The sequence below is a fragment of the Silene latifolia genome, chromosome 5 (assembly GCF_048544455.1).
Source record: "Silene latifolia isolate original U9 population chromosome 5, ASM4854445v1, whole genome shotgun sequence".
In the NCBI taxonomy this organism is placed as follows: Eukaryota; Viridiplantae; Streptophyta; class Magnoliopsida; order Caryophyllales; family Caryophyllaceae; genus Silene; species Silene latifolia.
In genome coordinates this window covers 2,214,715-2,240,092 of record NC_133530.1, presented here as the reverse complement: position 1 = coordinate 2,240,092, position 25,378 = coordinate 2,214,715, and the positions used below count along the sequence as shown (strand labels likewise).

Sequence of the window (25,378 nt, the reverse complement as noted above, 5' to 3'; positions counted from 1 at the left end):
TGCTACTCCCTCCAATCCACGCAAACATTAAGATATTTACACCTCTAGAATTTCTTAAGCTTTAAGATATTGTACTTGTTTCCACACATATTTTTGAAATTACCTTACGATCTCAAAATCTCAAATGGAGGTATAATATGATCATATAAAACCTATTACCATTAATGAAAAAAAAAATCCGATCAATTAAAGGAGAACACTAATCTATAGAGAGTATTGTATAGGATAGCATAACAATAATATTGGATGTTAAAACATTTTGAAATCAGACTTGATTTTCGCTAAAGAGTAAATTTTCCTTAAGACAGATAATCCGTCTCAAGATTTAAAGGGCAAATATTATTCTACTTGAGCATTTTTAAGACAAATCTATTGATATTTTCCATGTATTTTACTTTGTTTTATTTATAGTAAGCTTGACCCGTCTTAAGTTTAAAACAGATAATACCCGTCTTCATTAAAGATCGTAACTTCGTAAGACGGTTCATACGAGAAGTATCGAATCCCGCCAAAATAACACTCAACAATAGAGAAAATCATAACTTCCCCTCCAACTTGAATCCCCAAAACCCTAAACCCTAATCAAATCGAGAGACGAACATGGTATCGATCTGCGAAGCTCGCGAACGATGTAATGGCGAAAATTCGTAACGCAACTACTACATTATCCACGGATTATCAGCCTCTTCTTGACTTCTTATCGTAATTTCCGCTTTCTTCGGAATATTTGATTTGATCACTCTTTTATTTTGATTTTGTTTTTCCAGTTAATCGTTTGATTATCTGATACTGATTATGATTATGAATCTTTTCTTCATTGTAGGAGATTCATAAGATGATTACTACAATGCAGGAAATCGCTGTCGAAACTGAGAAATTCAATTGAAATCAGGAGGTAATTGGCTAAATCCCTAATTTTGGATGAATTTCGATTGAGCAAAGTATTTTAATAGTTTGTGTGTTTTGTTTGGTTTGAATATTGTGCGTTGAAATGTCACGTCTTCCGAAATTGTTGATTGAACTTGAAAAGTAGTGTTTGATCGTTCGCAATTTGTTAGTATGATTAATTTTAATTAAAGGTGTAATTAAGTCGAAAAATGTTCATTGAAATTGTAAATGCAAATCTCTTGAGCCAAATATTTACATTTTAATTTCCGATGTATATTGACATCATTTAGGGATGATCTTGTTTTAGAATGTTATTCAATTGTATTAGCGGTGGTGAACATTTAGACTGCTTGAAAGATACACGGGGACTTTATTATTGTCGCTTTATTCTTTTTAACCTGTGTAAAAGATATAGAAGGACCTACAGTGTAGCTTTGTTTTTGCAAATTGCTTTTGATTTGCGGATTAATATGGAAATACGAAAATAATTCTACTACGAAATTGGAGAGTTGTTTAGGAGAACTCGTGAGGAATAGGATATACTGATTAATGGAGTAAGCTCCATTTTTTCCTCTGTACACCAGTCATGTGCTACAATGACATAAATCTATTCTTATTTGATGTGGCCAATCATTTGCAAGAGTATACTGAAGCAAAGGTTGCGAGATTGTTTGGCCTTGATTCAATCAGTGATTACCTAAGATAATAACCTACCGTTTTTAAGGAACAAGAAAGTGTGGATTTTTATGAAGCAGAACTGGAATACCAAAACAACTGAACAAGGAATGAAATTACCATGTCACTTAGACTTGTTGGAAGTGTAGGGCACGGCTGCATGTCGGAAACGACTATATTGTTCGAAATTTTTGGGTTAAATTGAGTGTCGGAGTTAGTGTCTTGTCAACAAGAGTGTTATCAAATTGAAATAGCAAATACCAGACTTTTAAAAATAAGGCATATTGACATCTTACATGCAAATATAATCATGAGACAAGTATGTTCTACTCCATGTAGAATCAAATTTTATTATTCTTAAAGGAAAGTCCATTCTGGTGACACTGAATATTGTTGAAAGCTTAGGAGTTTGCACAATCTTCGTTCCTGAACAACAGCTTGTTTTGTTTTGTATTATAGATGACCGTATGATTCACCTGCTGAAATGCTCCAATGATATTCAATTCATCATGTGGGTCAATCATAAGACAAAAATACTCTTCATTTTTCATTGGATCGCCTTTCAACAGAATGAAGCCTTGTTCTGGCTTGATCTCAAAGTCTCCGCCACCCTCGAGTATTAAGTGGATGGAGGGAAGAGTATCAAACCCCAGACCAGGTATCTTGATAATACAAAATGAGAGGTCATTTGTTTGACTAGTTGGTTGTAGTATCCTCGGATAGAACCCCCTACTTATAAGCCAAGACCACAAGGTGTCTTTTATAGAATTATACACCGGAGTGACTAGGTGTGTTATAGAACTACCAGAATCTATGACTACTCTGTCCAGCGGAACCATAGGAACAAAGGTATCATCAATCTTGATATTAATGAGTCTTACAAAGTACATGGAACTGTGTGTCACTTGAAATGTTGTCTCTTGATAAGTACTTGGATCATCCTGCATGTCTTCGAAAAACCGCAGATATGTTGGGGGTTGAGGAGTATCAGGACCACCTCCCTGGTTAAGTAAATCTTGAAAGCAATAGGAGAAGCTTAACCCAACATGAGAATAATCTAACTGCACATGAAGTGCTTCTTTTCCTCTACCCAAACCCATCATACCAGCTGCCTTTTCAGGCTCACCCGGCTTAACCGAAAAACCCTCCTGGTTGAACCCACACCCAAATAGTATGGGCATCGAATAATCAGGAGTAGAGTCAGATTCAATAGTGAAGCTTTCGTATCCCAGCACACCGTGTGACTTTGCACCATCAGCATACTCTACATTGTAATAGCACGGCAAACGGGGATTGGGGTTGGGCGAAGCTGATGTGCAAACGGCAGAGTTCTCCATGACGGGCGTAAAGGAATGAGACAAGGAAGTTCTGTAAAGAGGATCAACTTGTGGGAAACAGGTATTTCCGGCTTTTTGGCACTCAGCACACTGGAGCCAGGTGAGTGTTGACCCAGTGTCAAGATGCAAATAATATGTTCCGTGTTTCGGTTCATCAGGGAATGTGCCTATTGTAATTTTGGCAACATACACAAAGCCACTAGCACCACCAAGATTAACGCCATGAACAGGAGTAGTGATGTCCTTGGACTCATTATATGCTGAGGAATGGTTTAAGATTCCGTTAGGAAATAAGCTGCTGCTCAGTAATTGAGCACGGCCTCTTGACTGACTGATAAGTTTTTGGATCTTTTTGGACATAGTCAGGTTCCCTAGGTAGGCTGGTGACTCTGGCGAGTGAGGAGGAATGAGTGTAAGCTTGAGACCCTCAGATGGTATGGGGATAATGTAGGAAATGATTAGCAAAATGAGACAAGAATACAGAGTTATAAGTGATGAGAAAGGCATCTTCGTCATGTTTTTTTGTGTGATTTTGGAGATTTTGTGTGGGTTATTTCAGTTGAGTGCAAGTTCAGAATGTACGAGGGTCAATTTATAGTGCTCGAGATGTGCTAAATGGGGTTTTAGAATTTTTTTTTTCCCTTGATGTTTTTTACCACCTCCATCCAATCTATATTGTCCCCTTTTGACGTTAATGGTCAACTTTAACCATTACCCTCTCCAAATTGCAACTACGTGCACATTGAGAAAAAAAAGAGTCTAATTTATCACCTTTGTATTTCATATTATCTAAACAATTACTTCGTATTATCTTTTTCGAAAAATTGCAACTACGTGCACATTGAGAAAAAAAAGAGTCTGAAATTGATAATCGAAGTCAAAAGGTGACAAAATAAATGGAATGGAGGGATTAAATTATTATTTTTCTATTTCTTACGCAGCTAAAGACTCGTAATTTTTTGGTGCAATGACTCGCAAAACTATTAGCATTTTGTATGTTATGAAGTAGCGGTGATTTAATACTGTTTTTAATGCAATTTTCACAAGGGGTCATCTTGAAACAGCCTTCGATAACCCTTGCGTTATCATGCATAGGAGCCTTTGTGAGTTGGGAATAATGTCGTGGTGGTGGTTAAAATGATTTACCAAAGTAACTGCACTACTCATATTCTGAGTTCATTTGAAGACAGGCATTGTGTTTCTAACACATAAATAAGGTTTGCTGGTTCCGTAATATTACGTCTTTTTACACCACCATGCAAGTGTCTCTAAGACAATAGGGTAATATTGCTGTTGGTTATAAGTCATTTTCTACCTTGGCTGCTTGACAGGCAAATTATGATGCTGTAAGGAGATGCAGTTGCTCTATTACTGGTATATACTCTATTCAGCAAGTGACAACTGTGTTTTATCAGGATTCCAACTGCGCTTCTAGACTTAGAATTTTGAAACCCTCAAATCTGTTTTGCGCACTATACTTTTGTCGTATGTATCTATATTCATTTATGTAAGGAAGAAAACGCGCAAATGAACTACCTGACCAGCCTGGTTTAGCATTGCAGTGTTCAATTACTCTGTGACAGTTGCTAAATGAAACATTATATGTTTTTTTTTTTACTTTTTACATCTGTGTTTTGCACCGCTACTAAAAAATGTAAATTGATTTGCTGTACTTGGTGATAAACCGTTGAGTTTGATTCTGATGTTTAAATTGAAATTGCAGGTTAAGACACTGTTTCAGGGTAAAGATTTCAACTTCGGGCTTAAGGCTATTCTTGGTGTATGAACGCATTTGTAAAGGTAGAAACTTTCTCATTTAGCAGAATACATTGAACAAGTTTGCTCTCTTCATTTAGCAAATACATTGATATTTTTGTTTTGTTCACATGCTCAGCAGGTGGAAGGTTCACCAAATACCATCAAACTTCCAATTCTGTGTTTCTGCTGATAAACTTGCATTATCCGGCCTTCCAATTTTGTTGTAATAATATCTTGCGTAAACGCGTAAGTTGTGTAAGTTATTGTGTATTATTTTAGTGATTTCGTTTGGTACAAGTGAAAAAGGATGTACACAAGTTTCATGCACCGCAGTGACAGAACCTGGTGGAAGAGTCTCGCATCCTTGAAGCTGAGACTGCATTGTCTTGTATAAGCAGAGAAACGGAATATTTATCGTGGGACTGAAGCTGAGCACTGGCAGTCGGATTATTCGTTTATTCTACATTCTACATTTTTACTGTATAGTGTATACTAATGTATAGAAGCTATAGGAACCCTAGTTTAGTACTATGACTGACCTGGCCCGGTTCGGACCTGACCCGCCTTGGCCTGTTATTTTATGCAACCTGGTCTGACCCGGCCTTGGCCCGCTGCTGGCTGTGGACTGGCCCGGGTCCTAAAATTCCAGCTTGTCCCGCCATTTTAGCAAAAATAATAAAATAAATAAATAAATTGGTAAGGCTGGTAGTCTGGCCCATCCTTGGCCCGCCTTGGGCCCTGGCCCGGTAAAGCATATCCAAGTCCGGCCTTGCCCGACCAATCCCGCCCCTCCCCCTGGCCTGGCCCGGGTCTGACTAGGAGAACTCGACCAGTCCCTGGCCAGCCCGCCCCGAGTACAGGTCTAAGTGCCCCATAGAACTACAGAATTTATTGGTTTCACAAAAGTAACACTAAAAATCTTATTAAAAGTTTATTCTCCATACTAATTTACTATCGCTAAACCGGAAATTTGTGCTCCAAAACTCTCACCTGTGTATATATATACCTACGGTTCTTTTAAACGTGTTCTAAAGATACATTAAAAATCCAAATGATCAAAAATATAAAATTATTTCATTGCAAATGATTATATTAATTTCACCTTTCAACTCTTATGAGAATCAAGAGTTGGTGATTTGGTTAAATTTGGCAAGGAATCACCCGAGAAAGATGACCAAACCTTTGAAAATTAGGGGATGGAGAAGGTTGATGACTTGATGCTTGTGAATTTTGTGTTGTGACTCACCAATTATGGAGTATCAACAAGTTTAAAGATAATATTTTATACTATCTCCGACTCAACAGACCCTTTGCACTTTTATCCATTTATGATTATTATGAAAAGTATTTTAATAAAATGTAAAAAATCTGTGAATTCTAAGGGAAAAAATTACTCTATATATGCGTGTAAGGGGATTCGAACACAGGGCAATTGTGAAAACCAAAGCCTTTACCATTGATAATTCGAAAGTCGTCGGCTTTCTTTTACCGTTTCATCCGCGGGGATGTTATAGGTTAATCTCGATTAACCTAGTTTCCTTTCCTAAAAAAAAAAAAAAAAAAAAAAAAAAAAAAAAAAAAAAAAAAAAAAAAAAAAACTTTACCATTGAACCAAAAATGTTTGTTGTACATTTAATGTAATAATATCTACTTATCTACTGTTCAGCAATAATTGAGGTAACAAAAATCCGTCTTGTAAACCATTTTTTTACTTTGGGGTAGCGGACTTCACCCCTTACTACTAGGTGGGTCCGCCCCTGGTTAAAGGGAGAAAAATTACGATAAGCTAAAGCCTACAACTAATGAGCTAAAGGAATAAAACATACCTCATCCATCCTTAGGTGCTTGACTGTGATTATAAAAAAAAAATTACTTTTACTTGACCTGTTAATTAAGGTTTTGATTTACTACATATAATTTTCTTTTAATCGATAAAAATACATCTTTGTATAAAACAGTCTTATATACTCCGTAACTTGTAAGAAACAAATTGAAAATCTCATGTTTTTCATTCATCTAATCATATTTCAATACATTTATCTCATGAATAAAATAATCTCGATTCTGGAAAAAAAAAAAAAAAAAAAAGCTAAATCTCGCAACAATTTTTTTTAATGTACCTCAAGAAACATACGAACTTGTTATAAAACATTTTGTATGTAGAGACGTATAATCGTTTGTTACCGTGTTATAGTTGCCAATTTGCCATCATTGGTGTCTATTATTAGTTCTACACCTTGTGTGTTATGTCGCTGGATTTCAATCATTAATTACTTGGATTCAATTATACTCTGCAATTACTTTCAATTAAGAGTATTTAATTAGAGATGTCTACCAAAATTAGTAGGTATAATTATAAGGGTAATGATAAATACAGTCTTAAGGGCTGTATTTAAGAATTAAATTACTTCCCAAAATGAAATTAAATTAGGAATGTATGACACAATTACGCGTAAATTGATGTCATTAATGCTTGATTTAAGTTTTTCTTTCCTTTTTTGGTACCTTAAATACGGCCATAAGGGCTGTATTTATCATTTTCCTAATTATAATTATTTTATACTTTGAAAAAAAAAATTATTATGTTGGTAAAAGACAATAAATTAAATTAACTTAAATTGTTCTAAACTATTGCTTAAATAGACAAATCTCGGTGCCAAAATATGAAATTAGTCCAAATCTCAACCTTTCAGGATATCAAGAACTCATAGAAACGTTTCACGAATAACAAAAGTATATATAAATGCCTGTCCCAAAGAGTCGTCATATTTTTAGCACCTATAGCGGTAACTTGAAATCGAAGGCAATCAATTGTTGGAAGTTTGTAACTGAAGGAAATCAAAAGTTGATTTTACATTCACAAGTTTTAGACTCGTAACTTGTTATTTAGTAACTTTACCAGCTAAATTAGTTAATTTAGTTCGTAAAAAAGAGCACACTAAACTAATTGACATTCGCTAATTATCACATTATTATTGGCAACAACATAACAAAACTAGTGAATAATTTTTGGGTAGCCCCTTGTATTTTTGTGTGGTGGCTCTACAAAGCAACAAAAAGAAAGGCAAAAGCACATGAGTTGTTAGTTGGCATTGCCTTACTATGCGCTTCACATAGTCCTCTCTCAATTCTAAGCAATAAATCTTCTCATTATTCATTTATTCCTTCACTTGACAAAAACATATCTCATTATTTCTGCTCCAAATCTTATCCCCATCTCTATTTATCAAATTTAATCATTAAATGTTATGAAGAAATTAGCATTAAATGTGATTTTATAGATAAATGTTTAGGTTTTATCCAAACACTCATAACATGAGATCATGAAATGTTTCAGCTCAATTGAAATGGAGAGTGAACGAACTTTTAAGTCATACGACAAAGAAATCATTCTGTGACGGTGAACGCCGATTAGAATTAACCACCTAAAACTCACTCAATGAGCCTACTTAACCATGATCCCTATTCACATAAGTATTTTTTTAGAGGTGTGAAGGACTAGTTTGCAATTTTTCATCTCATTATAATTTGTATTACCATCTATCTCACCTAAAATCGTATAAATAATAATACTATCAGATCACATTGAAAAGCAAAATGTCAAATAACAAAAATCTTGTCTCATTTATGTCATTTATGTATACAACGTATATGACTGTCTTAAAAAAGACCAACTGTTAAATGATTATGCAAGCTTTTAACAGTAGGAAGATTATACATCAGATGATATAGTTTTTTAGCATTAAGATAAAGTTTTTGAGTTTTGTTTTAAAAATTATGAGTTTTATTAGAAAGTTTTTGAGTTCATTATTTTCAACATAAAACTAAAAAAATTACAATATAACTCAAAAACATTATATATAAGCTCAGAAAAGTGAGAGTTTTGACGTCAAAAAACTAACATGTAACTTTTAAACTTTATAAAGCTCGAAAAAAATACACAAAAACTCAAATATAGATAAAGTCTAATATAATACATCGAATGTATAATTTTTTTTCTCAGCTTTTAATTACTTATAGTAATTTATATACTTGTGGCACTCCTAGAGGGTTAGCGGCTAATAGTGGTTGTATACTCTAATAAACTAGTGCTTTAATAAATAAGTAAAATAAAATTTAGCAACACAACATTAAAAACTTTATATTATGTCAAATGATTGGTCGGGCTCACATGGCCAACTCAAACTACTCCATTCACAACCAATTAATTAAACATCATACATTAAATTAAAACTTAGATCTCCTATATGACTTCTTTTCTACATGTATATCCAATTCTAAATATCTTGTCTTGTGTTATAAAGGATATATTTCATATTTTTCATACATACCCCAAAAAAAAAAATCAACACTTTTTTTAGCTTAAATTCATTTAGCTAAATAAAGCAAATTTAAATTTCTCATGGAACAACATAAAGGGCAAATTAATAACCTTTTAGAAGATACTTGGTTTTTTGGTAATACATTGAAAAACAAATCAAAATTATCAAAAACTATGGTAAGGTGTAACTCCGACCCTTGTCCTAGCTCAAGCACAAATGAAGATTATAATCATCCTTTAAAAACAAGCAATAATGGGCTTCTTCGGACGCCCTCACTACCGGTTTCCTTAGGAAAAGACGTAAAATACGAGCTTGGAAATGAGGATGAGGATGATGAGGAGCCAAGAATGGGTGATTTGATAAGACAAGCTATGCCTATGTCAATGTCTAGGAGAAGATTGGAGAGAACGCCGTCTTTGCCTCCTTGCAGGGGGACGAGTAAAGGTCTAAGTGTGGCGTCTGAAGTTCAAAATGGTCGGAAAGTGTCGGTAGAGCTATCGCCTTTTTTGCAAGAGAAGGGTCCTATTGGTATGGTTAGATTGACTAGAAGAGCTTCTATGGACTCTTCTTTTTTGCCACCTAAATACACTTCTTCTAAGGTATCAAATGAATCCTAAACTTTTAGCTTTTAGTTCATGGCAAATTTCCAATGATCATATTTTAATCTCGTAATTTCAAATCCTGACTTAGTCACAGTGTCTATAATATACATACTATTTAGACGTCAGCTAATTTAACCCTATAAAATTGTAAAAGATGCTTTCTCAGACGTTAGAACTCATGACCTGAGTTCAAATCGACAACATATTATCCTCGTGGCTTCTTTTACCCCGATAAAAAAAATGTATAGACTATTTAGCCGACCTTGAATATTCTGAAAACAATGGTTGATTGGTGAAGTATAAACTTGATCAAATTAAAAGGTTGTCGGTGCAATAATACGTTGTGGCATATTTCTCAGTTATTAACATCTTAGGTTAAGAGTTGGTATTTTTAAACAACTGTTGTCCTATAAAACTATTTCACAATGTATAATGACTTCACAATAACTCTGTAACTTATAGTCTCTCCATTTTTTTATTTTCTTCCCATTTCATTAAAAAAAACTCCTCGAAAACAGAAAAATAGAGAGAATATTATACTCGGTAAGTGATAAATAAAGGTGGTGTATAAACTACTACTCGTACATAAGATTATTCTATGTTGTAGTAACTAGTACATCGAACTAATCATCAATGACATTGTAACTTTTCTTTTTCTTTTTTTTTTTTTTTGACAAGTAATGGCATTGTAACTTATACATCCCCTTATACTAAAAAAATAAGAGATTTTTAAAATTTTCCCGCCTAAATGAATTTGGCTATAATTGGGCTTTTATTATATCATATCTGTAATTGGACTTTCATTATATTATATCTACAACTGGATTATACCGAACTTCCCTACTGATTAATACAAAATTTTACAATTAAATTTCAAATTAAGTTAAATATCAGTTGTATAATTGTTAATTTCTTTAATTTTCTTATCTAAAAACCGCGCATTAGCGCGGGATCTATACTAGTTGTTGATGACATTATTTACAGGGTACAAAGCAAAGTGCTCTCAACTCCAAAAACAAGACACTGAAAAAACTTGAAGAGCCCAACAATAACATAGAACAGCCCAAAACCGAAACACTTGCCAAGTCACGAAGAAGCCCAAATGACGATCTGCAACGGTTCAAAGACTTGGGCTTTTCATCGGATGGCAACGGTGTAGGCCCAAATATGACCCATAAGCTTCCTGGACTACAAAGAAGGGCTAGCCTTGATCCACAAGTTAGTAGGGTGAGGAGGCCCAATGTCTCGGAACCGTGGCGAAAACCGTCATCGCCGTCGTTTGGGCCGTCACCGGTCCCTAAATGGGCCGATCATAAGGCCTCGTCGGCCCAAGATATGAAGGCTCAAATCAAATTTTGGGCTCGAGCTGTCGCTTCTAATGTGCGTCAAGAGTGTTGATCTTTACTAATGATAATTCATGTTTTACCAACTAATGATTTATAAATTTTGTGAAATAAAGTTTATATGACCCTTAACTTGCAAACTAACTATTTTTACCAACATGTATTTTGATCATCCTATTTTTGTGAAATAAAGTAATGTTTATGAAATTGTACAATGAAAAGTTATGTACAAGATGAAACCTTGTGTACGAGTTGCTAATAAAAAATAATAGTCGTTTTTATAAATAAAAATATACTCCGTAACAAACTATACGTTTATTAAATATTTAAATTTGTGTAATGAATTAAAAGAAAATCGTATATTGTATATATATCAGCACTCTCAAATGTTCCTATATTGCTACTTAAAATATATGTGGCCGCTTTATTTTACCTAAGAAATTGTCCGTCTGATTTATGGACATTTTTATTCCGCGACCTTAAAATCCCGAAAACCGTTAAATGTACACTTCAATTTGAATCATTCGTCGACCGTACCGGTTCACGTTTCATTTTCTCCCAATTCTCCCAATTTTAATACCACTTGTCCGGGGTCGCTTTAGGAGCTACATACCCTCTTCGATTTTAGCCTCAGACAATAAGTATTAATCCATTTTTCACGATTATTCGATTTTCGTCTAAGGCTGCTTTATCGCGTAACGGCACCCTCAGATGTCCTGTGTTGCTCCACAAAATTTGTGTAACCGCTTTAGCTTATCCGATGAAGCCTCCATGCAATTTATGCACTTATTTGCTCTGGGACTCTGGAATCTCGAAAATCGTGTATAATACACACTTCAATTAATTGAGCCGTTCGAGAGATCGTACATGGCCACATTTGTTTTTCTCTAGATTTTTCTATCACGTGTCTGGGGTCGCTTCAAGAGTTATCTTATTCAATTGCATCCCCAAAAACAAATATTAATCCATTTTTTCACGATAATCCGATTTTCGCACGAGACTAGATTATCACTTACTGATGCCCTTAAGTGTCTTATGTTGCTCCACAAAATATGTGTGGCCGCTTTATCTAACTCATTGAAGCCTCGGTGCAATTTCTAGACATTTTTGCTTCTGGGCCTCAAAATCCCGAAAAACGTGTATTACACTTCAATTTAAGCCGTTTAGGAGGGCGCATACCGGGTCACGTTTTTTTTTTCTCCGATTTTTTTACCTTGTGTCGAGAGTCGCTTTAGGAGTTACCCAATTCGATTTTAGCCCAAAATAACAAGTACTATTTCATTTTTCACGATTATCCGATTTTCGTCCGTCCTGATTTATCTCATACAGACACGCCCAAATGTTATGAGTTACTCCTCAAAATTTTTATGGCCACTTTATCTGACTCGGGGAAGCCTTCGTACAATTTCTGGACATTTTTGTTCCGGGGTCTTAGAACCCCGAAAATCGTGTATTATTATATAAACTTCAATTTGAGCCGTTCGGAAGGGTATACAAGGCCACGTTTCCTTTTCTGCTGATTTTTATACCACGTGTTGAGAGTCGCTTTAGGAGGTACCATATTCGATTTTATACCAAAATAGCAAATATTAATTCATTTTTCAAGATTATCCGATTTTCGCCCGAGCCTGATTTATCGCATACCGACGCGCCCAAATGTCCTCAGTTACTCCTCAAAATTTGCGTGGACACTTTATCTGACCTGGGGAAGCCTTCATACAATTTATGGACATTATTGTTCCGAGACTTTAGAACCCAGGAAAATCGTGTTTTAAAACTTCAATTTGAGTCGCTCGGGAAGGCGTACAGGGTCACGTTTATTTTTCTCTCGAATTTTTTTACCAAGTGTTCAGGGTCGGTTTAGGATCTTCCATATTCGATTTTAGTCCCAAATAACAAGTATTTATTCATTTTTCAAAATTATTCGATTTTCGCCCAAGGTTGATTTATCGCATACCGGCACCCTTAAATGTCCTCAATTGCTTCTCAGCATTTGTTTGGACACTTTATCCAACCTAAGGAAGCATCAATGCAGTTTATAGAGATTTTTTTTCCAGTACCCCAGAATCCCAAAAAGTGTATTATATATATACACTTCGATTTAAGGTGTTCGGGAGGTCATACTGGGTCACGTTTCTTTTTCTCCCGATTTTTTTTACCAAGTGTTCAGGGTCGCTTTAGGATCTACCTTATTCAATTTTAGTCACAATTAACAAGTATTAATTCATTTTTCACGATTATTCGATTTTCGCCCAAGACTGATTTATCGCATATTGGCACCCCTAAATGTCCTCAATTGCTTCTTAAATTTGCTTGGCCATTTATCTAACCCGAGGAAGCCTCCATGCAATTTATATGGACATTTTTGTTCCGGGGCCCTGAAATCCCGAAAATAGTGTGTGTATTAAAACACTTCAGTTTGAGCCGTTCGGGAGGTCATACCGAGTACGTTTCTTTTTCTCTCTATTTTTCTACTACGTGTCAGTGGTGCTTCAGGAGTTACCAATTCGATTTCAAAACTAAATAACAAATAAATTCCCTAAATTCATTTTATCACGATTATTATATTTCCGCCCGAGGCTAGTTTATCGTATATCAAACCCTCAAATGTTCAATATTGCTGTTCAAAATTGTGCAGCCACTTTATCTTACCCGAGGAAGCCTTAGTGCAGTATCTGAACATTTTTGTTCTGACCCTCATAAACAAATAAACACGCCAAAGAGTCAACCCGATTTGGTACAAGTCGCCTTACTTTAGGTTGAGTCATTTTACGGGGTTGTCTGGTTGCCATTGGAAAAATATGGAAAATGAAACTTCCCATGAATTAGAAAAGGTGGAGTCTGCCACAGACATATACCCCTCTCTTCCATCTCCATAAAAACACTTTCAAAATAGTAGCCAAATAGTTGAATTGATTCACCCAAATAGGTTGAACCACAACTTTAATAATCAATAATAATTCTCACTTGAAAACATACTTCATAAACTTATAAAACATGTTTACCAAATCAATTTAGAAAAAATCTTGAAACAATTCGAAAACCAATCATCTTCATCCATCATCACACATTTTCATACATATCTATATTGAGTAAGTTGAAAACTTACCGATAGCTTCGCAAATCCAAAACACAAGCACAAAACTCTTCTTCCTCGAAAACACAATCTATACATAAAATAACCAATTCTAATCAACCCAAGCTCTTAACCATATAGGTAATCCCAAGCCATGACCATGCTCTAATGTAAGTCCTAACATGCACTAACCATAATCCTAGCTTAGATAATCACGTGCTAATCATAAACTTATCTTAAACTATAAAATATATAACTTTACAGAAAAACAACATGCGCAGTGTCACCGTAAAATTAATATTGATGCAAGACCAACTGTGTTATAACCCTAAACTCTCTTCTTCAAACGCTATTAGGGTTTACGTGGTCAAAATATGAATTTATTGGGTTAAACAAACGGATTACGAAAGTATGACAAAATACGTCACTTAAAAAGTAATGATCTCTAAAACACGTTTAACAAATCGATTTCCGGTAAAACAAAATTCTAACATCATCTATACTTTATAAATTTAATGTCATAAAAATACTAAACCTTGTTTCAAAATATAAATTAGGTTAAAGACACAAACCATAGACCATTAGTGCATACGCGGATATTCTGTCGACGCGTTCATAAAGAATTTTTTCTAAACAAAATACTCAGTCAAAAGCTATGAAATTTTACAGAAAGAAACTAGACTTCAAAATAACCCAAGAAATCTTATTGCCATTTTAAAACTTTTAACCTGTTATCGTAGGTATTTTCTATCTTTATTCTTTTCCTTTAAATTCAAAAAAAATTAATGAATAATGCTCCTTTGTCTTTTATATTCCTTTCATCTTTTTGAATATTGACTCGCCTAAACAACTACACTTTCAAATAAAATTACATTAAAGATTACAAAGTGATGAATATTAAGTTAATAATCTTTTAGAACATCAAACATTATTCTCAACCTATATTTTTGACGACGTAAAATGGTCTGGTTAAGTTATTAGCTTTTCAATGCTTTTGAAAACAAATCCTAATTGTGTCATTTAGATAATTAGGTCTCTAACTAAATTTATTTGGAGACTAATTGCAACTTGAAATAAAAAATGGTTTTAAAAGTAACTAAACGGGTGCGTATAATATAAAATAGGGTCTAACAAAAATAGTTACTCCCAATTTATGATAAAATAGCTAAGACTATTATGCAAACATGCAGTAAATTCAAAGTATAAAATGTCATTCATTATACTTTTCTTAGAAAAATAAAGAAAGACAGAAATTAAATATAGCCGTACGACATGTAGAACCGTAAATTGAGCAGGTTTTTTCGTAAATTTATCATTTAACTTTATATAAAAGAATGAACATATAAATTACCTGCAATGCGAGGTTAAAAGTTCGACAATTGGCAATAACTGTAGTAATATATAGTATTTTTGAGTGACAGAAATAGAAAAAAATAGTTTACAATGACAAATTTAGAAAAACCAAACTTTTATGATGTCAAAGAGTGCTTTTATCTACGTGAGAGTATAATAAAGAAAAGAAGGAAAAAAATTGGGGAAAGTAGCAAATAACCCCCATACGTTTATCCCTATGTGCATTTCACCCCCATAACTTTTAGTAAGTGCAAATTAATCCCATATGTTTCACTGTTGGTGCAATTTACCCCATTCAATTTATTTGGCTGATATTTAATAAATTATTCTTTTTATTTTCCAATATAGTTTATCCATTTTTTTAAAATTTGGTTATAGACTAATCTACCCTTCCTGCTCTTTACCCCTTGAAGTCCCAAATTATTCTTCTCCGTTCTTCTGCTGCTCTCCACCTAATTGCTACAACCAGAACATGCCTCCACCACCAATTATGATATAGCCGTTCACCGTCCACTACACCACAACCACGTAACATGCCCCACCACCACCACATGACCACCCAGACCCGCACTATGGAGGCTACATATATATTTCGGAGAGTAGAACACTCACTCTCACGTAACACCTATCCCCGTCGAATCCGACCTTGCCACACGAAACACCATCCCCATTTCTAAGGTTTTCAGTGACGGGGGAAGGGGTTTTATGGATAAATTATAGGTAGTCGAAATTGACTGTTGAAGAATGATGGTTTATGTTGCTGGGACGGTTTCGATTAGAACGAGATCACGAGATGGTGAAAAGGGTGGTCACCGGTCACAGGAGAGTATGGCAATCTTCTTTGGGGTTATTGGTGGTGAATTTGAACTAATTTCAGTTTTGCGGTGGTCAGGCATCGGTGTTGTGAATAGTAATGTGGTGGTCGGGGGGACTAGGGAGGCGTGTTGTGATAGGAAAAGGGTATAATTGAGTTTTAACAAATTAATAATAATATATGTGATTTTATAATATTAATTAACTAGTACCATCACCAATGACGTCAGTGCCGTCATAGGGGCAATGGAGATTGAGGTTGGAGAGATCAGTGGTGACGTGATGCGATGCATCACTATCAAGGAGATATTTGGTGGAAGGTGCAGCCGGTTGAGTAAAGGTGGTGTGGGCTTGTGGCGGGGGTGTGGTGGTGCGAGTGCCGCGAGGAACCGTGATATGGGGATAGAGATTCTTGAAGACGGGATAGGTGGCTAGGGCATGGTCGCATTCATTACACCAGTGACATTTGCCAAGGTAGGGTTTGGGATTTTGAGTAGAGGCAGAAGGGTTGGGTAGCAAAGGCGGGTTGAGAGGAGGGTTGGGTAGCAAGGGCGGGTTGTGTAGAGGGTTGTAGCCGGTTGGAGTGGTGGCGGGGTGAGAGTTCTGGTAAGTGCGACGAGGGTAAGAGGAGGGGCGATAGAAGGTGGAGTGAGCAGTGGCAGGAAAAGGGGTAGGGTTAGTATGGTCAGCTATCTTAAGGGCAAGTTCTTTGTTGATGAGTTTTTCATGAAGTTCGGCAAAGGATATAGAAGAGTCACGGGCATGAACCGCATCAATAACGGGTTGATAGCGTGGGTCATCAAGCCCTTCAAGAACACGGCCCGTAATGTCTTCTGGGTCAACGGGTTTGTGAAGGAGTGCAAGCTCATCAACAACGGTTTTAATGAAGGTCATATATTCGGTAATGGATTTGTTGCCTTTGGTGGTGTTGCGGAGTTTGAATTTGAGTTGTTTGATATGACCGCGGGAGGGATTGGCGTAGGTAGTAGCGAGAATATCCCACGCTTCTTTGCAGGTGTTGGTACGACGGATGAGGGGACCAACAGTCTTGGATAGAGTGCCGGCTAAAGCACCGTAGAGCAGCTTATCTTGCCGGTACAACGTTTGGTACTCGGGATTGGGAGCAGTTTTGCCGCCTTCAGAGGTCACGGTATGAGGAGGAGCCGTGACAGAGCCATCAACGTAGCCGAAGAGACCGTACCCGACAAGGAGAGATTCAACCTGGAGTTTCCAGGTTTGATAGTTGTCGGAGCCGGTGAGTTTCTCGACGGAGTGTGCGTTGAGGACAATGAAGGGAGTTAGCAGCTCATGTGGGTTGGGTAGGGTGGTGGATGTCGACATGAGGAAGAGAAGGGAGGAGGGTGGGAGTTTTTTGGTTTTAGGGTTTTAGTATTGATATCGGATCAATGGCTCGATACCATGTGAGAGTTTGTATAGCATGAAGCTTGAGAATTATATTAACAAACGATAAGTATATATACAACCTAATAGCTTAAGCTAAGGAAATAAGATCAACTGCAAAAGATACAGAAGATAAAATAGGTTACAAAAGATATAGCGAATATATACGGAATATATACGAGATCATATCTTAACACTCTTATTGTGTCTTTCTCCAATACCCCATTCCTATTCTTGCACAGACATAAGAGGATCTTCCATTCTATATAGGAATCAAAGATCTTCCATTCTATATAGGAACCAAACCTGAACATAAGACAACATATATTAGAGCCGTTCATAGGTAGTACGACACTACAACTCATGAACTTGACCCTCACGATCCCAAAAAAAGCGGTTATGAACAATGTAATAGCTCGCTAGTTTATGGATTACAAAAGACAAAATCCTTGTGAGGTCTGTCCAATTTCGCATTTGATCATCTCGAATGCATGGTATGTGATATGATAATTGATAAAGAGTCGACAAATGAATCGTTTTTGATAAGGTTTAAATCCCGTTAGACCAACATGTGATTCGGTTTACACAAAGAGGAGAACTGCTTACCATTCTGCAAAGTCCTTTGGTTGTCTGTTTCCCTTCAGGATCTCTCCAAGTTCGTTACTGGTTAGAGTATTATGTTTGAAAAAAGATATGCCCATAAATTCAAAACATGGGCACTTTGTTATAGGTATCCATCATGTGATACGTATTTGTTCCGGGTGTAATTCCAGAGCAAGTATCGTTACCACCCGTGGCTTGTAGAATAATGTCTTGAGTTGAACCCTTCTTGCTTCTATCGTTCCTCTCGGCCTCTCCTGCAACAATGAACGAACTGAGGGCTTGGCTTTGTGCCAAGCGTACTCACTCCGACGCTCAAGTCAGTGAACTTAAAGGATTAAGTTGTGTTACTTGGCTAGGTATGTATTGTAGAGAGATAAGGAAGATATTACCAGATGAATAGTGTATTTAGGTTAAGTTGTGGATCCTTTCCTCAATGAAGGTTGAGGAGTATTTATAGGCTTTCACCTTTTGTCACGTAGTGGCCAAGTGGCCAAGTGGCTAGCAGGTGGAAAGACTGATCTACCCCTCGGCCGAGGGACCTATGGCAGGCCGGCGGGCCATGTTGACTCACCGCCGATGGGTCTTGGATATGAGTACGCGGGTATGTGTCCCGGCTGGCAGGTTGTCACGCCGAGACCCAGGCTAACAGGCCGATGGGCTGCATCGGCTAGGCTGTCTAAGTCGTTGACTTGCTGTGGATATCTTTGACCTTTGTTCAATATGTTGACTTGGTCAGCGGTGCAGAATATGCCCCATCAATTTGCCCCCAGCGTAGTCTATGCCGTGGTATGGGCTCCGATGTACGTTTGAGCGTATATTCTGCGCAAGTAGTTTGTAAAACATGTTCTGCATCGGCTTCTTCTGCGGCGGCTTCTTTTACCTCGGCCTGGTCTGTCTTAGGCCGTACCATATCCCCCCTCCACATGGATGCGTAGAGGGCATCCGATGTGGAAAAGAAAGTGACGCTGGCCGAGACCAGGGTTGAGAGTGCCGGTTGTTTTTGATTGCCCCCGGCCGGCGCTACCTAGCTTGGTTGATAGAGTGGCCGGCGGAGAACAGATGCTTGGGAATTTGTTGAGGAAGGTGAATAGGCGGAGAGATATGAATGGGCGTGTTGAAGACGCTTGGTCACTGTTGCATTGATTGACGTCTAACTGTTGCAACGATTGACATCCCGTGGTTGCATGTCCGACACGTGTCTGCACGCTGATTGGATGACGCTTCATGGGCTGTTCGCTGATTGGTCCTTCTTTATGGGCTTTTCCCTATAAATAGGGCAGTTATTCCGTGAAATTGGCACCAATTTCATTCTCCAAAATTTTTCTTCTCTCTAAACTCTCAAGGGCTTCCTTGTCTTCTAATTTTCAGAGTTGTTACTCCGGCGAGTGTTTTTCTTCAAGGTAAACAGACAAATTTCTTCTTTTTTATTTTGTTAAATAATTATTGCTATTATGTCTTCTGTTGACGCCGGAACTAGCACTTCTGCGCCGGAGGGTTCCCCGTCGCGTCTTGATGGGGAGGGGAAGTTGGACGCTCTCCTGATAAGGCCTGGGGGCCCTAGGTCTCCTTCTCCTGAAGTCGATCCTCGATATTTGGAGGGATGGGATGACGATGATGAAGTCGATGACGACGCGGATGATTTTGGTGATGATGCTGAGAATGCTCGTCCCGAAGAGAGGAGGCAGTACGTTATGGATCACGGTGACGTCTGTAAGGCAAGCGTTGACCGAGCTTGGACCCATAAGTTGGCCAGTTGTTCTGGTGAGAAGTTTTTTGAGGGCCACTTTTTCTTTGGCAGGGGATACAAGATTGTCATCCCTGAGGAGGGTCAGGCCGTCTGTTGCCCTCCACCGGGCCATACCGGTGTATATATGCGACACTTGGAGTACGGGCTCCGGTTTCCGCTGAACGAGTACGTCATGGCTATCATCAAAGCTATGAACGTCGCTGTGGCCCAACTGCATCCGTTGGCCATGAGGACGATAGTCGGCTTTGTGTGGCTTTGTCTCTTCAAGGGGGAGGCCCCGACGGTGAATTTATTCCGCCGCCGCATTATCTCCACCACCACAATCTCTGGCGCGTCGGTTGGTACAGTGTGCACATGGAGAAGGGTTATGTCTCTGTTGACAAACTTACTTCTTGCAAAGACCGGAGAGATCGGTGGGTGTACATTAAGGTGCTTGGGATGACTATCCACGCCGCCCCGTGCTTTCGACACAAGTTAACTTGCGGTGTGAGACTAAGGCGGAACATGACGATGGGTCTCCGGAAAAACTCAAGATGGATGCCGCGGGGTCCCTCTTAGGGAGGATGAGAGGTCAAGGCGATGAGGCTCTTTGAGGCGGACAAGGGTGGGGTGCCGAAAAGATGGATTCCCCCAACGCAGATCATTCTTCAGGATGAGCCGCTCTGCCATGTCGGCCTCATACCGGCCTTAGCACAGGGTGAGTGGGGTCGGTGTGAGGCCCATCACCGCTGTCAATGTTCCTGTTCTTCGAACTCCGATTTAATTCCTCTATTTAATTCTTGCTTTGTTTCCTCCGCAGACCACTTTGGACCGGATTTGTCTGAGGATATCCTCCGGAGAATGGGGCTGCACAAAGACAAAACCGTTGCTAACTTGCATCCCAAGGCTCTGACCCACGACCGCAGGACGTCGCGGAATGATCTTATGGACCAAAGAACAAACGCTTGAATGTGGTGGAGGCCCAGGCGAAGGTTGTTAGTAATATGCCGCGCCATACGCGAAAAACAAATCCTTCGGCGATGATGGCGTCGACATCGGCTCCGCCTTCCACCTCCCCTGTACAGAAGGAGACGGTGGAAGTCGTTTATGTCTCCAATGGCGATGATTCCGGTGAGGAGGAGGGGTCTCCCCTTGTTCGTAAAAGAAAGCAGACAGCCTTTACCGCTGCCGTTGCTTATACTGCTGACGAGGAAATGCGCCCTTCGGCCAAGAAGGCCAAGCACGGTATTGATCTATCCGGTGGCTCAGATTTAGCCGGTTCGTCAGGCGCTGCTGATGACAGGCTCTTCGGCATGCCTATGTATGTTGATACTGATGCCCCCCCTTTTTTTTTTTTTTTGTAGATCAGCCGTTGTCGGCCGCCGCTCTTGTTGAGCAGCAATCGGAGGAGAACCCCGCGCAGACTGGGGATCATAACGTCGCTGCTGACTCTTAATCCCAGAAGGTTTCCCTTTCCCGTCCGCAGGCTGGTGATCATAACGTCGCTGCTGACTCTTCATCCCAGAAGGTTTCCCTTTCCCGTCCGCAGGCTGGTGATCATAACGTCGCTACTGGCTCTTCATCCCAGAAGGATTCCCTTTCCCGTCCGCAGGCTGGTGATCATAACGTCGCTACTGGCTCTTCATCCCAGAAGGATTCCCCCTCTCAGCTTGTGGCGGAAGGTGCGAGATTGATTAAGAGACTGGCGCGGTTGAACGAGCTGACCGGTGCTCGTATCATGGAGCAGGAGAAGGCCGTGGCTCAATCCGCTTTTGAGCTTAATGCCACTAAGAAGGTGGCCACGAAGGCGAAGCTGGATCTTCTCAATGAGCAGAGGCTTCGGGAGGCCGAGAAGGCGCTCTTGGCCGAGAGAAAGCTCGGGAGGACGCCGAAAAGGAGGTCCTTCTTTGAGAGGGCCAAGGCCGAGACTTCTGCGGCCGAAGTTGAAAAGTCTTTGGCGAAGTGTGACCTGGTTCGAGGCACGCCGACCTCTATCTCCAAAGCAGAGGAATGAATTCGGGAACGGTTCCGGATCCGGGGGAAGGTGATTCGGAGTAAGGAGGCCATCATCGGGCAAAAGGAGGACGACATTGAGATGCTCCAAACCAAAATGCTCCCCGACATGTGCTCCGACCGGATCCGGCCGAAGCACCGCCAGGGAAGTAATTGAGGAGCTCTTCCCTCTTGAAGGTTCCTTTCCGTGGAGCAAATTCGACGAGCTGTTTGACGACAAGCTCGAAGCTAAGGAGAAGGCCGTGGAGGAGAGGGCCAAGGAGGCGGTGAGGGTAAAGATAGAGCGAGAGGCGGCCGAGGAGGCGGCGCCCTTCTTGAGAGGGCGAAGACGGCCAATGAGGAGGCCAAGAGAATGAGGGAAGCCGAGGTCATCGAGGCAAAGGCCGAGGCTGCCGAAAGCCGCCGGGTTGCCCATCGAAGGAGACGTTGCTACCGCTGGCGATGGCGAGCGAAAGCACATAGGAGATGATGTCCGTACCCTTTTGCCTTTCCGTCTTTGTATTTTGTACAACTTTGGCAGGTTGTCCTTTGGCTGACCCTTATGGGGACGGCCGTTGTTTGTATTTCTTGTAATTTGTTGAACATATTTAATAAGAGCTCGTTTCTTCTGCCTCCGGCTTGGCCGAGGTCTTTACCTCATTCCCTTTTCCTTGTGCTAACAGTTGAGCATCTCAATCTGTACTTAACGTTTCACTTTGTCTCTGGCTCGGCCGAGGTCTTTTCTCATCCTTGTCTGCGTTTTTTTTTTTTTTTTTTTTTTTTTTTTTTTTTTTTGCGTCTCCTCTGTTTCCGCCTTGGCTTGGTCGAGGCAGTCTTAGAGTGCGTTCCTCAACTGTGCAACGCTTCTAAGGCGTTTTGGTCGCTGCGAGTATCAATCTAACGCCGGTCGTGACCGTCGAGGTATTTATTTCCGAGGGTGATTGTCATTCTTGCCGGTGTGACGGTGTCGGCCGCGAATGCTCCTTGTTAGTGATCGCCGCTCTTGTCGGTGTGACATGTGAGTGGCGTCTAATTCTTGATGATGACGGTCGTGGCGTCTACCACTTGGAGTGACTGCGACGGCGTCTACCTCTTGGGGTGACTGCCGCTCTTGTCGGTGTGACAGTGTGAGCTGGCGTCTATTTCTTGATGATGACGGTCGTGGCGTCTACCACTTGGAGTGACTGCGACGGCGTCTACCTCTTGGGGTGACTGCCGCTCTTGTCGGTGTGACAGTGTGAGCTGGCGTCTATTTCTTGATGATGACGGCCGTGACGTCTACCACTTGGAGTGACTGCGACGGCGTCTATTTCTTGGAGGAGACTGCCGCTCTTGTCGGTGTGACAGTGTGAGCTGGCGTCTATTTCTTGATGATGACGGCCGTGGCGTCTACCACTTGGAGTGACTGCGACGGCGTCTACCTCTTAGGGTGACTGCCGCTCTTGTCGGTGTGACAGTGTGAGCTGGCGTCTATTTCTTGATGATGACGGCCGTGGCGTCTACCACTTGGAGTGACTGCGACGGCGTCTACCTCTTGGGGTGACTGCCGTGGCGTCTACTACTTGGGGTGACTGCGACGGCGCCTATTTCTTGGAGGAGACTGCCGCTCTTGTCGGTATGACAGTGTGAGCTGGCGTCTATTTCTTGATGATGACGGCCGTGGCGTCTACCACTTGGAGTGACTGCGACGGCGTCTACCTCTTGGGGTGACTGCCGTGGCGTCTACTACTTGGGGTGACTGCGACGGCGCCTATTTCTTGGAGGAGACTGCCGCTCTTTTCGGTATGACAGTGCGAGCCGGCGTCTGCTGCTTCCTGGTGACTATGGGGAAAATGAGGGTTTTGATGGAAGACTTGGACGATTTTTCATTAGATAAAAACATGCGTCGGGGTGCCCACAGCTGTTTTGGACACCTCCGCCGTTACACAGAGTTTTCCCGAGATTACCAGCGTCCTAACAGTTTATGAAAGGCACACCTTCCCGGTCAGCCGCTAGCTACATCCATGAGGTCGCCCTCCTGTTGTAAGGACAGACTTTTCCCTTTCTCTGATTTCTTTGCTACTTTGAGGGATTGCATGTTGCATCCTCTGGCAGCTATCTGGACGTTGACCACTTCGTCGTTCTCGTCTTTGGAGACGAGCTTATGCGCTTCCCCCCGGTCCGAGACATACATCAGTGTTAGGGCCCGGATGGACATCACTGCGTCAGCCTCGCTTAGGGTGATCCGGCCTATGAGAACGTTGTAGGCGGACGAGCCGTCGATGACCACGAACTCAGCTAGGACATTTTTAGCCGCATTCTTTTCGCCGAACGTTACCGGGAGTCTGATTGATCCTAGTGGTACCAGGCCGGCCCCAGAGAAGCTGTATAGTGGGTTGGTGCAGGGGCTCAAGTCCTTGACTTTCAGGCCGAGGCTGAGGAAGCACTCCCTGAACATGATGTTCGTGTACGCGCCTGTGTCAATCAAGCACCTTTTTACCAGGTGGTTGGATATGTCCAAATTGACTACAAGTGGGTCGCTGTGAGGAGCGATAACTCCTTCGTAGTCCTTCCTTCCAATGGTTATATCGGGGATGTTGGAAGCGGGGATCGCTGTGTTGGGCACAAAGTTGATGGCCTGACATAGCTCGTTCAGGTGCCGTTTGTGCCCATGAGCGGACCCTCCGTTCTCGTTGCCCCCGATGACAACATGGATCACTCCTATCCGTTCAAGACGGATTTCTTACCCGAACCGCTCGGCGTCGGTCTTTTGGCTTTTGGCAACGTACTTGCTGAGGCTCCCCTTCCGGATCGGCTCTTCAATGGCATTCTTCGGATGCCGGCGATCGTTGGTTAGATGGCCGGTGTGGCCGTGGTACTCACGATCGGCTCGTGTCACCGTCACTTTTTGGCTTGGGGGTCTCTCCCACTTCGGCCCTCGTTTTTGCTCGGGCGAAGACCTCGGCGGCTGATACGACGAGAGGGGTTTTATCACTATACCGCCTCTGGTGGTACGTTCCTGAACTCCACCCGGCGCCCGCCGAGTCCTGTTTCCGGGCGGATCTGTCCGACCGTGACCTATTACTCTCACGGCGTCTTTCATCGGACCGTGACCCGTTGTTGTCACGGCGTCTTTCATCCGGGTTGTCCTCCCGGCGCTCTTCTTTTTTTCGAGTGCTCGGCCTCACCGGGGCCTACCCGGTCTTGTGATAGTCTTCTACCTTGATGGCTTGGTCACCAACTTCGGCGGCGGCGTCCAAACCTAGGCCTCCGCACTTGATGAGCTCATTTTTTAAATCCCCCCTTGGGAGGCCCTTCATCAGCTCGAAGGCCGCCAGTTCGGGATTGATTTCTCGAATCTGCTGGACCTTTCCGTCGAACCTCTTCACATAGCTTCGTAGAGACTCGCCCCCCTCCTGTTTGATAGTTAGGAGGTCCGATGTCTCCACGGCCCTTCTCTTGTTGCAAGAGTACTGGGCTAGAAAGGCGTCCCTTAGGTCGGCGTAATAG

At 40.7% G+C, this 25,378-nt stretch overlaps 2 protein-coding genes and 1 long non-coding RNA gene across 4 annotated transcripts; 2 read left to right on the top strand and 1 right to left on the bottom strand.

Annotated features, from left to right (window-relative positions):
• The first annotated feature begins 498 nt into the window (after nucleotides 1-498).
• Nucleotides 499-5,246, top strand: LOC141656372 (uncharacterized). 2 transcript variants are annotated; one of them, XR_012548466.1, is made up of 6 exons: nucleotides 499-702; nucleotides 824-895; nucleotides 3,948-4,117; nucleotides 4,232-4,274; nucleotides 4,624-4,700; nucleotides 4,795-5,246. It is a non-coding gene; the product is annotated as an uncharacterized LOC141656372 (long non-coding RNA). The 2 variants fall into 2 exon arrangements; XR_012548465.1 differs by lacking the exon at nucleotides 3,948-4,117 and having other exon boundaries at nucleotides 4,795-5,243.
• Nucleotides 1,877-3,451, bottom strand: LOC141656371 (aspartic proteinase nepenthesin-1-like). Its single transcript, XM_074463236.1, has one exon. It carries the CDS (start codon nucleotides 3,414-3,416, stop codon nucleotides 1,965-1,967), a length of 1,452 nt encoding a protein of 483 aa, XP_074319337.1. The 5' UTR covers nucleotides 3,417-3,451; the 3' UTR covers nucleotides 1,877-1,964.
• Nucleotides 5,247-8,919: 3,673 nt separating the features above from the next.
• On the top strand, nucleotides 8,920-11,065 carry LOC141655786 (uncharacterized). The gene is made up of 2 exons (XM_074462839.1): nucleotides 8,920-9,579; nucleotides 10,567-11,065. The coding sequence occupies exons 1-2, from the start codon at nucleotides 9,061-9,063 to the stop codon at nucleotides 10,978-10,980; spliced, it is 933 nt and encodes a 310-aa protein (XP_074318940.1). The 5' UTR covers nucleotides 8,920-9,060; the 3' UTR covers nucleotides 10,981-11,065.
• The last annotated feature ends 14,313 nt before the right edge of the window (nucleotides 11,066-25,378 follow it).

Bases quoted from the DNA above. Each gene is read 5' to 3' on its own strand.
- LOC141655786 (XM_074462839.1), top strand. From the start codon at position 9,061: ATGGAACAACATAAAGGGCAAATTAATAACCTTTTAGAAGATACTTGG. The intron at 9,580-10,566 runs GTATCAAATGAA...CATTATTTACAG, and splicing joins CTAAATACACTTCTTCTAAG to GGTACAAAGCAAAGTGCTCT.
- LOC141656371 (XM_074463236.1), bottom strand. From the start codon at position 3,416: ATGACGAAGATGCCTTTCTCATCACTTATAACTCTGTATTCTTGTCTC.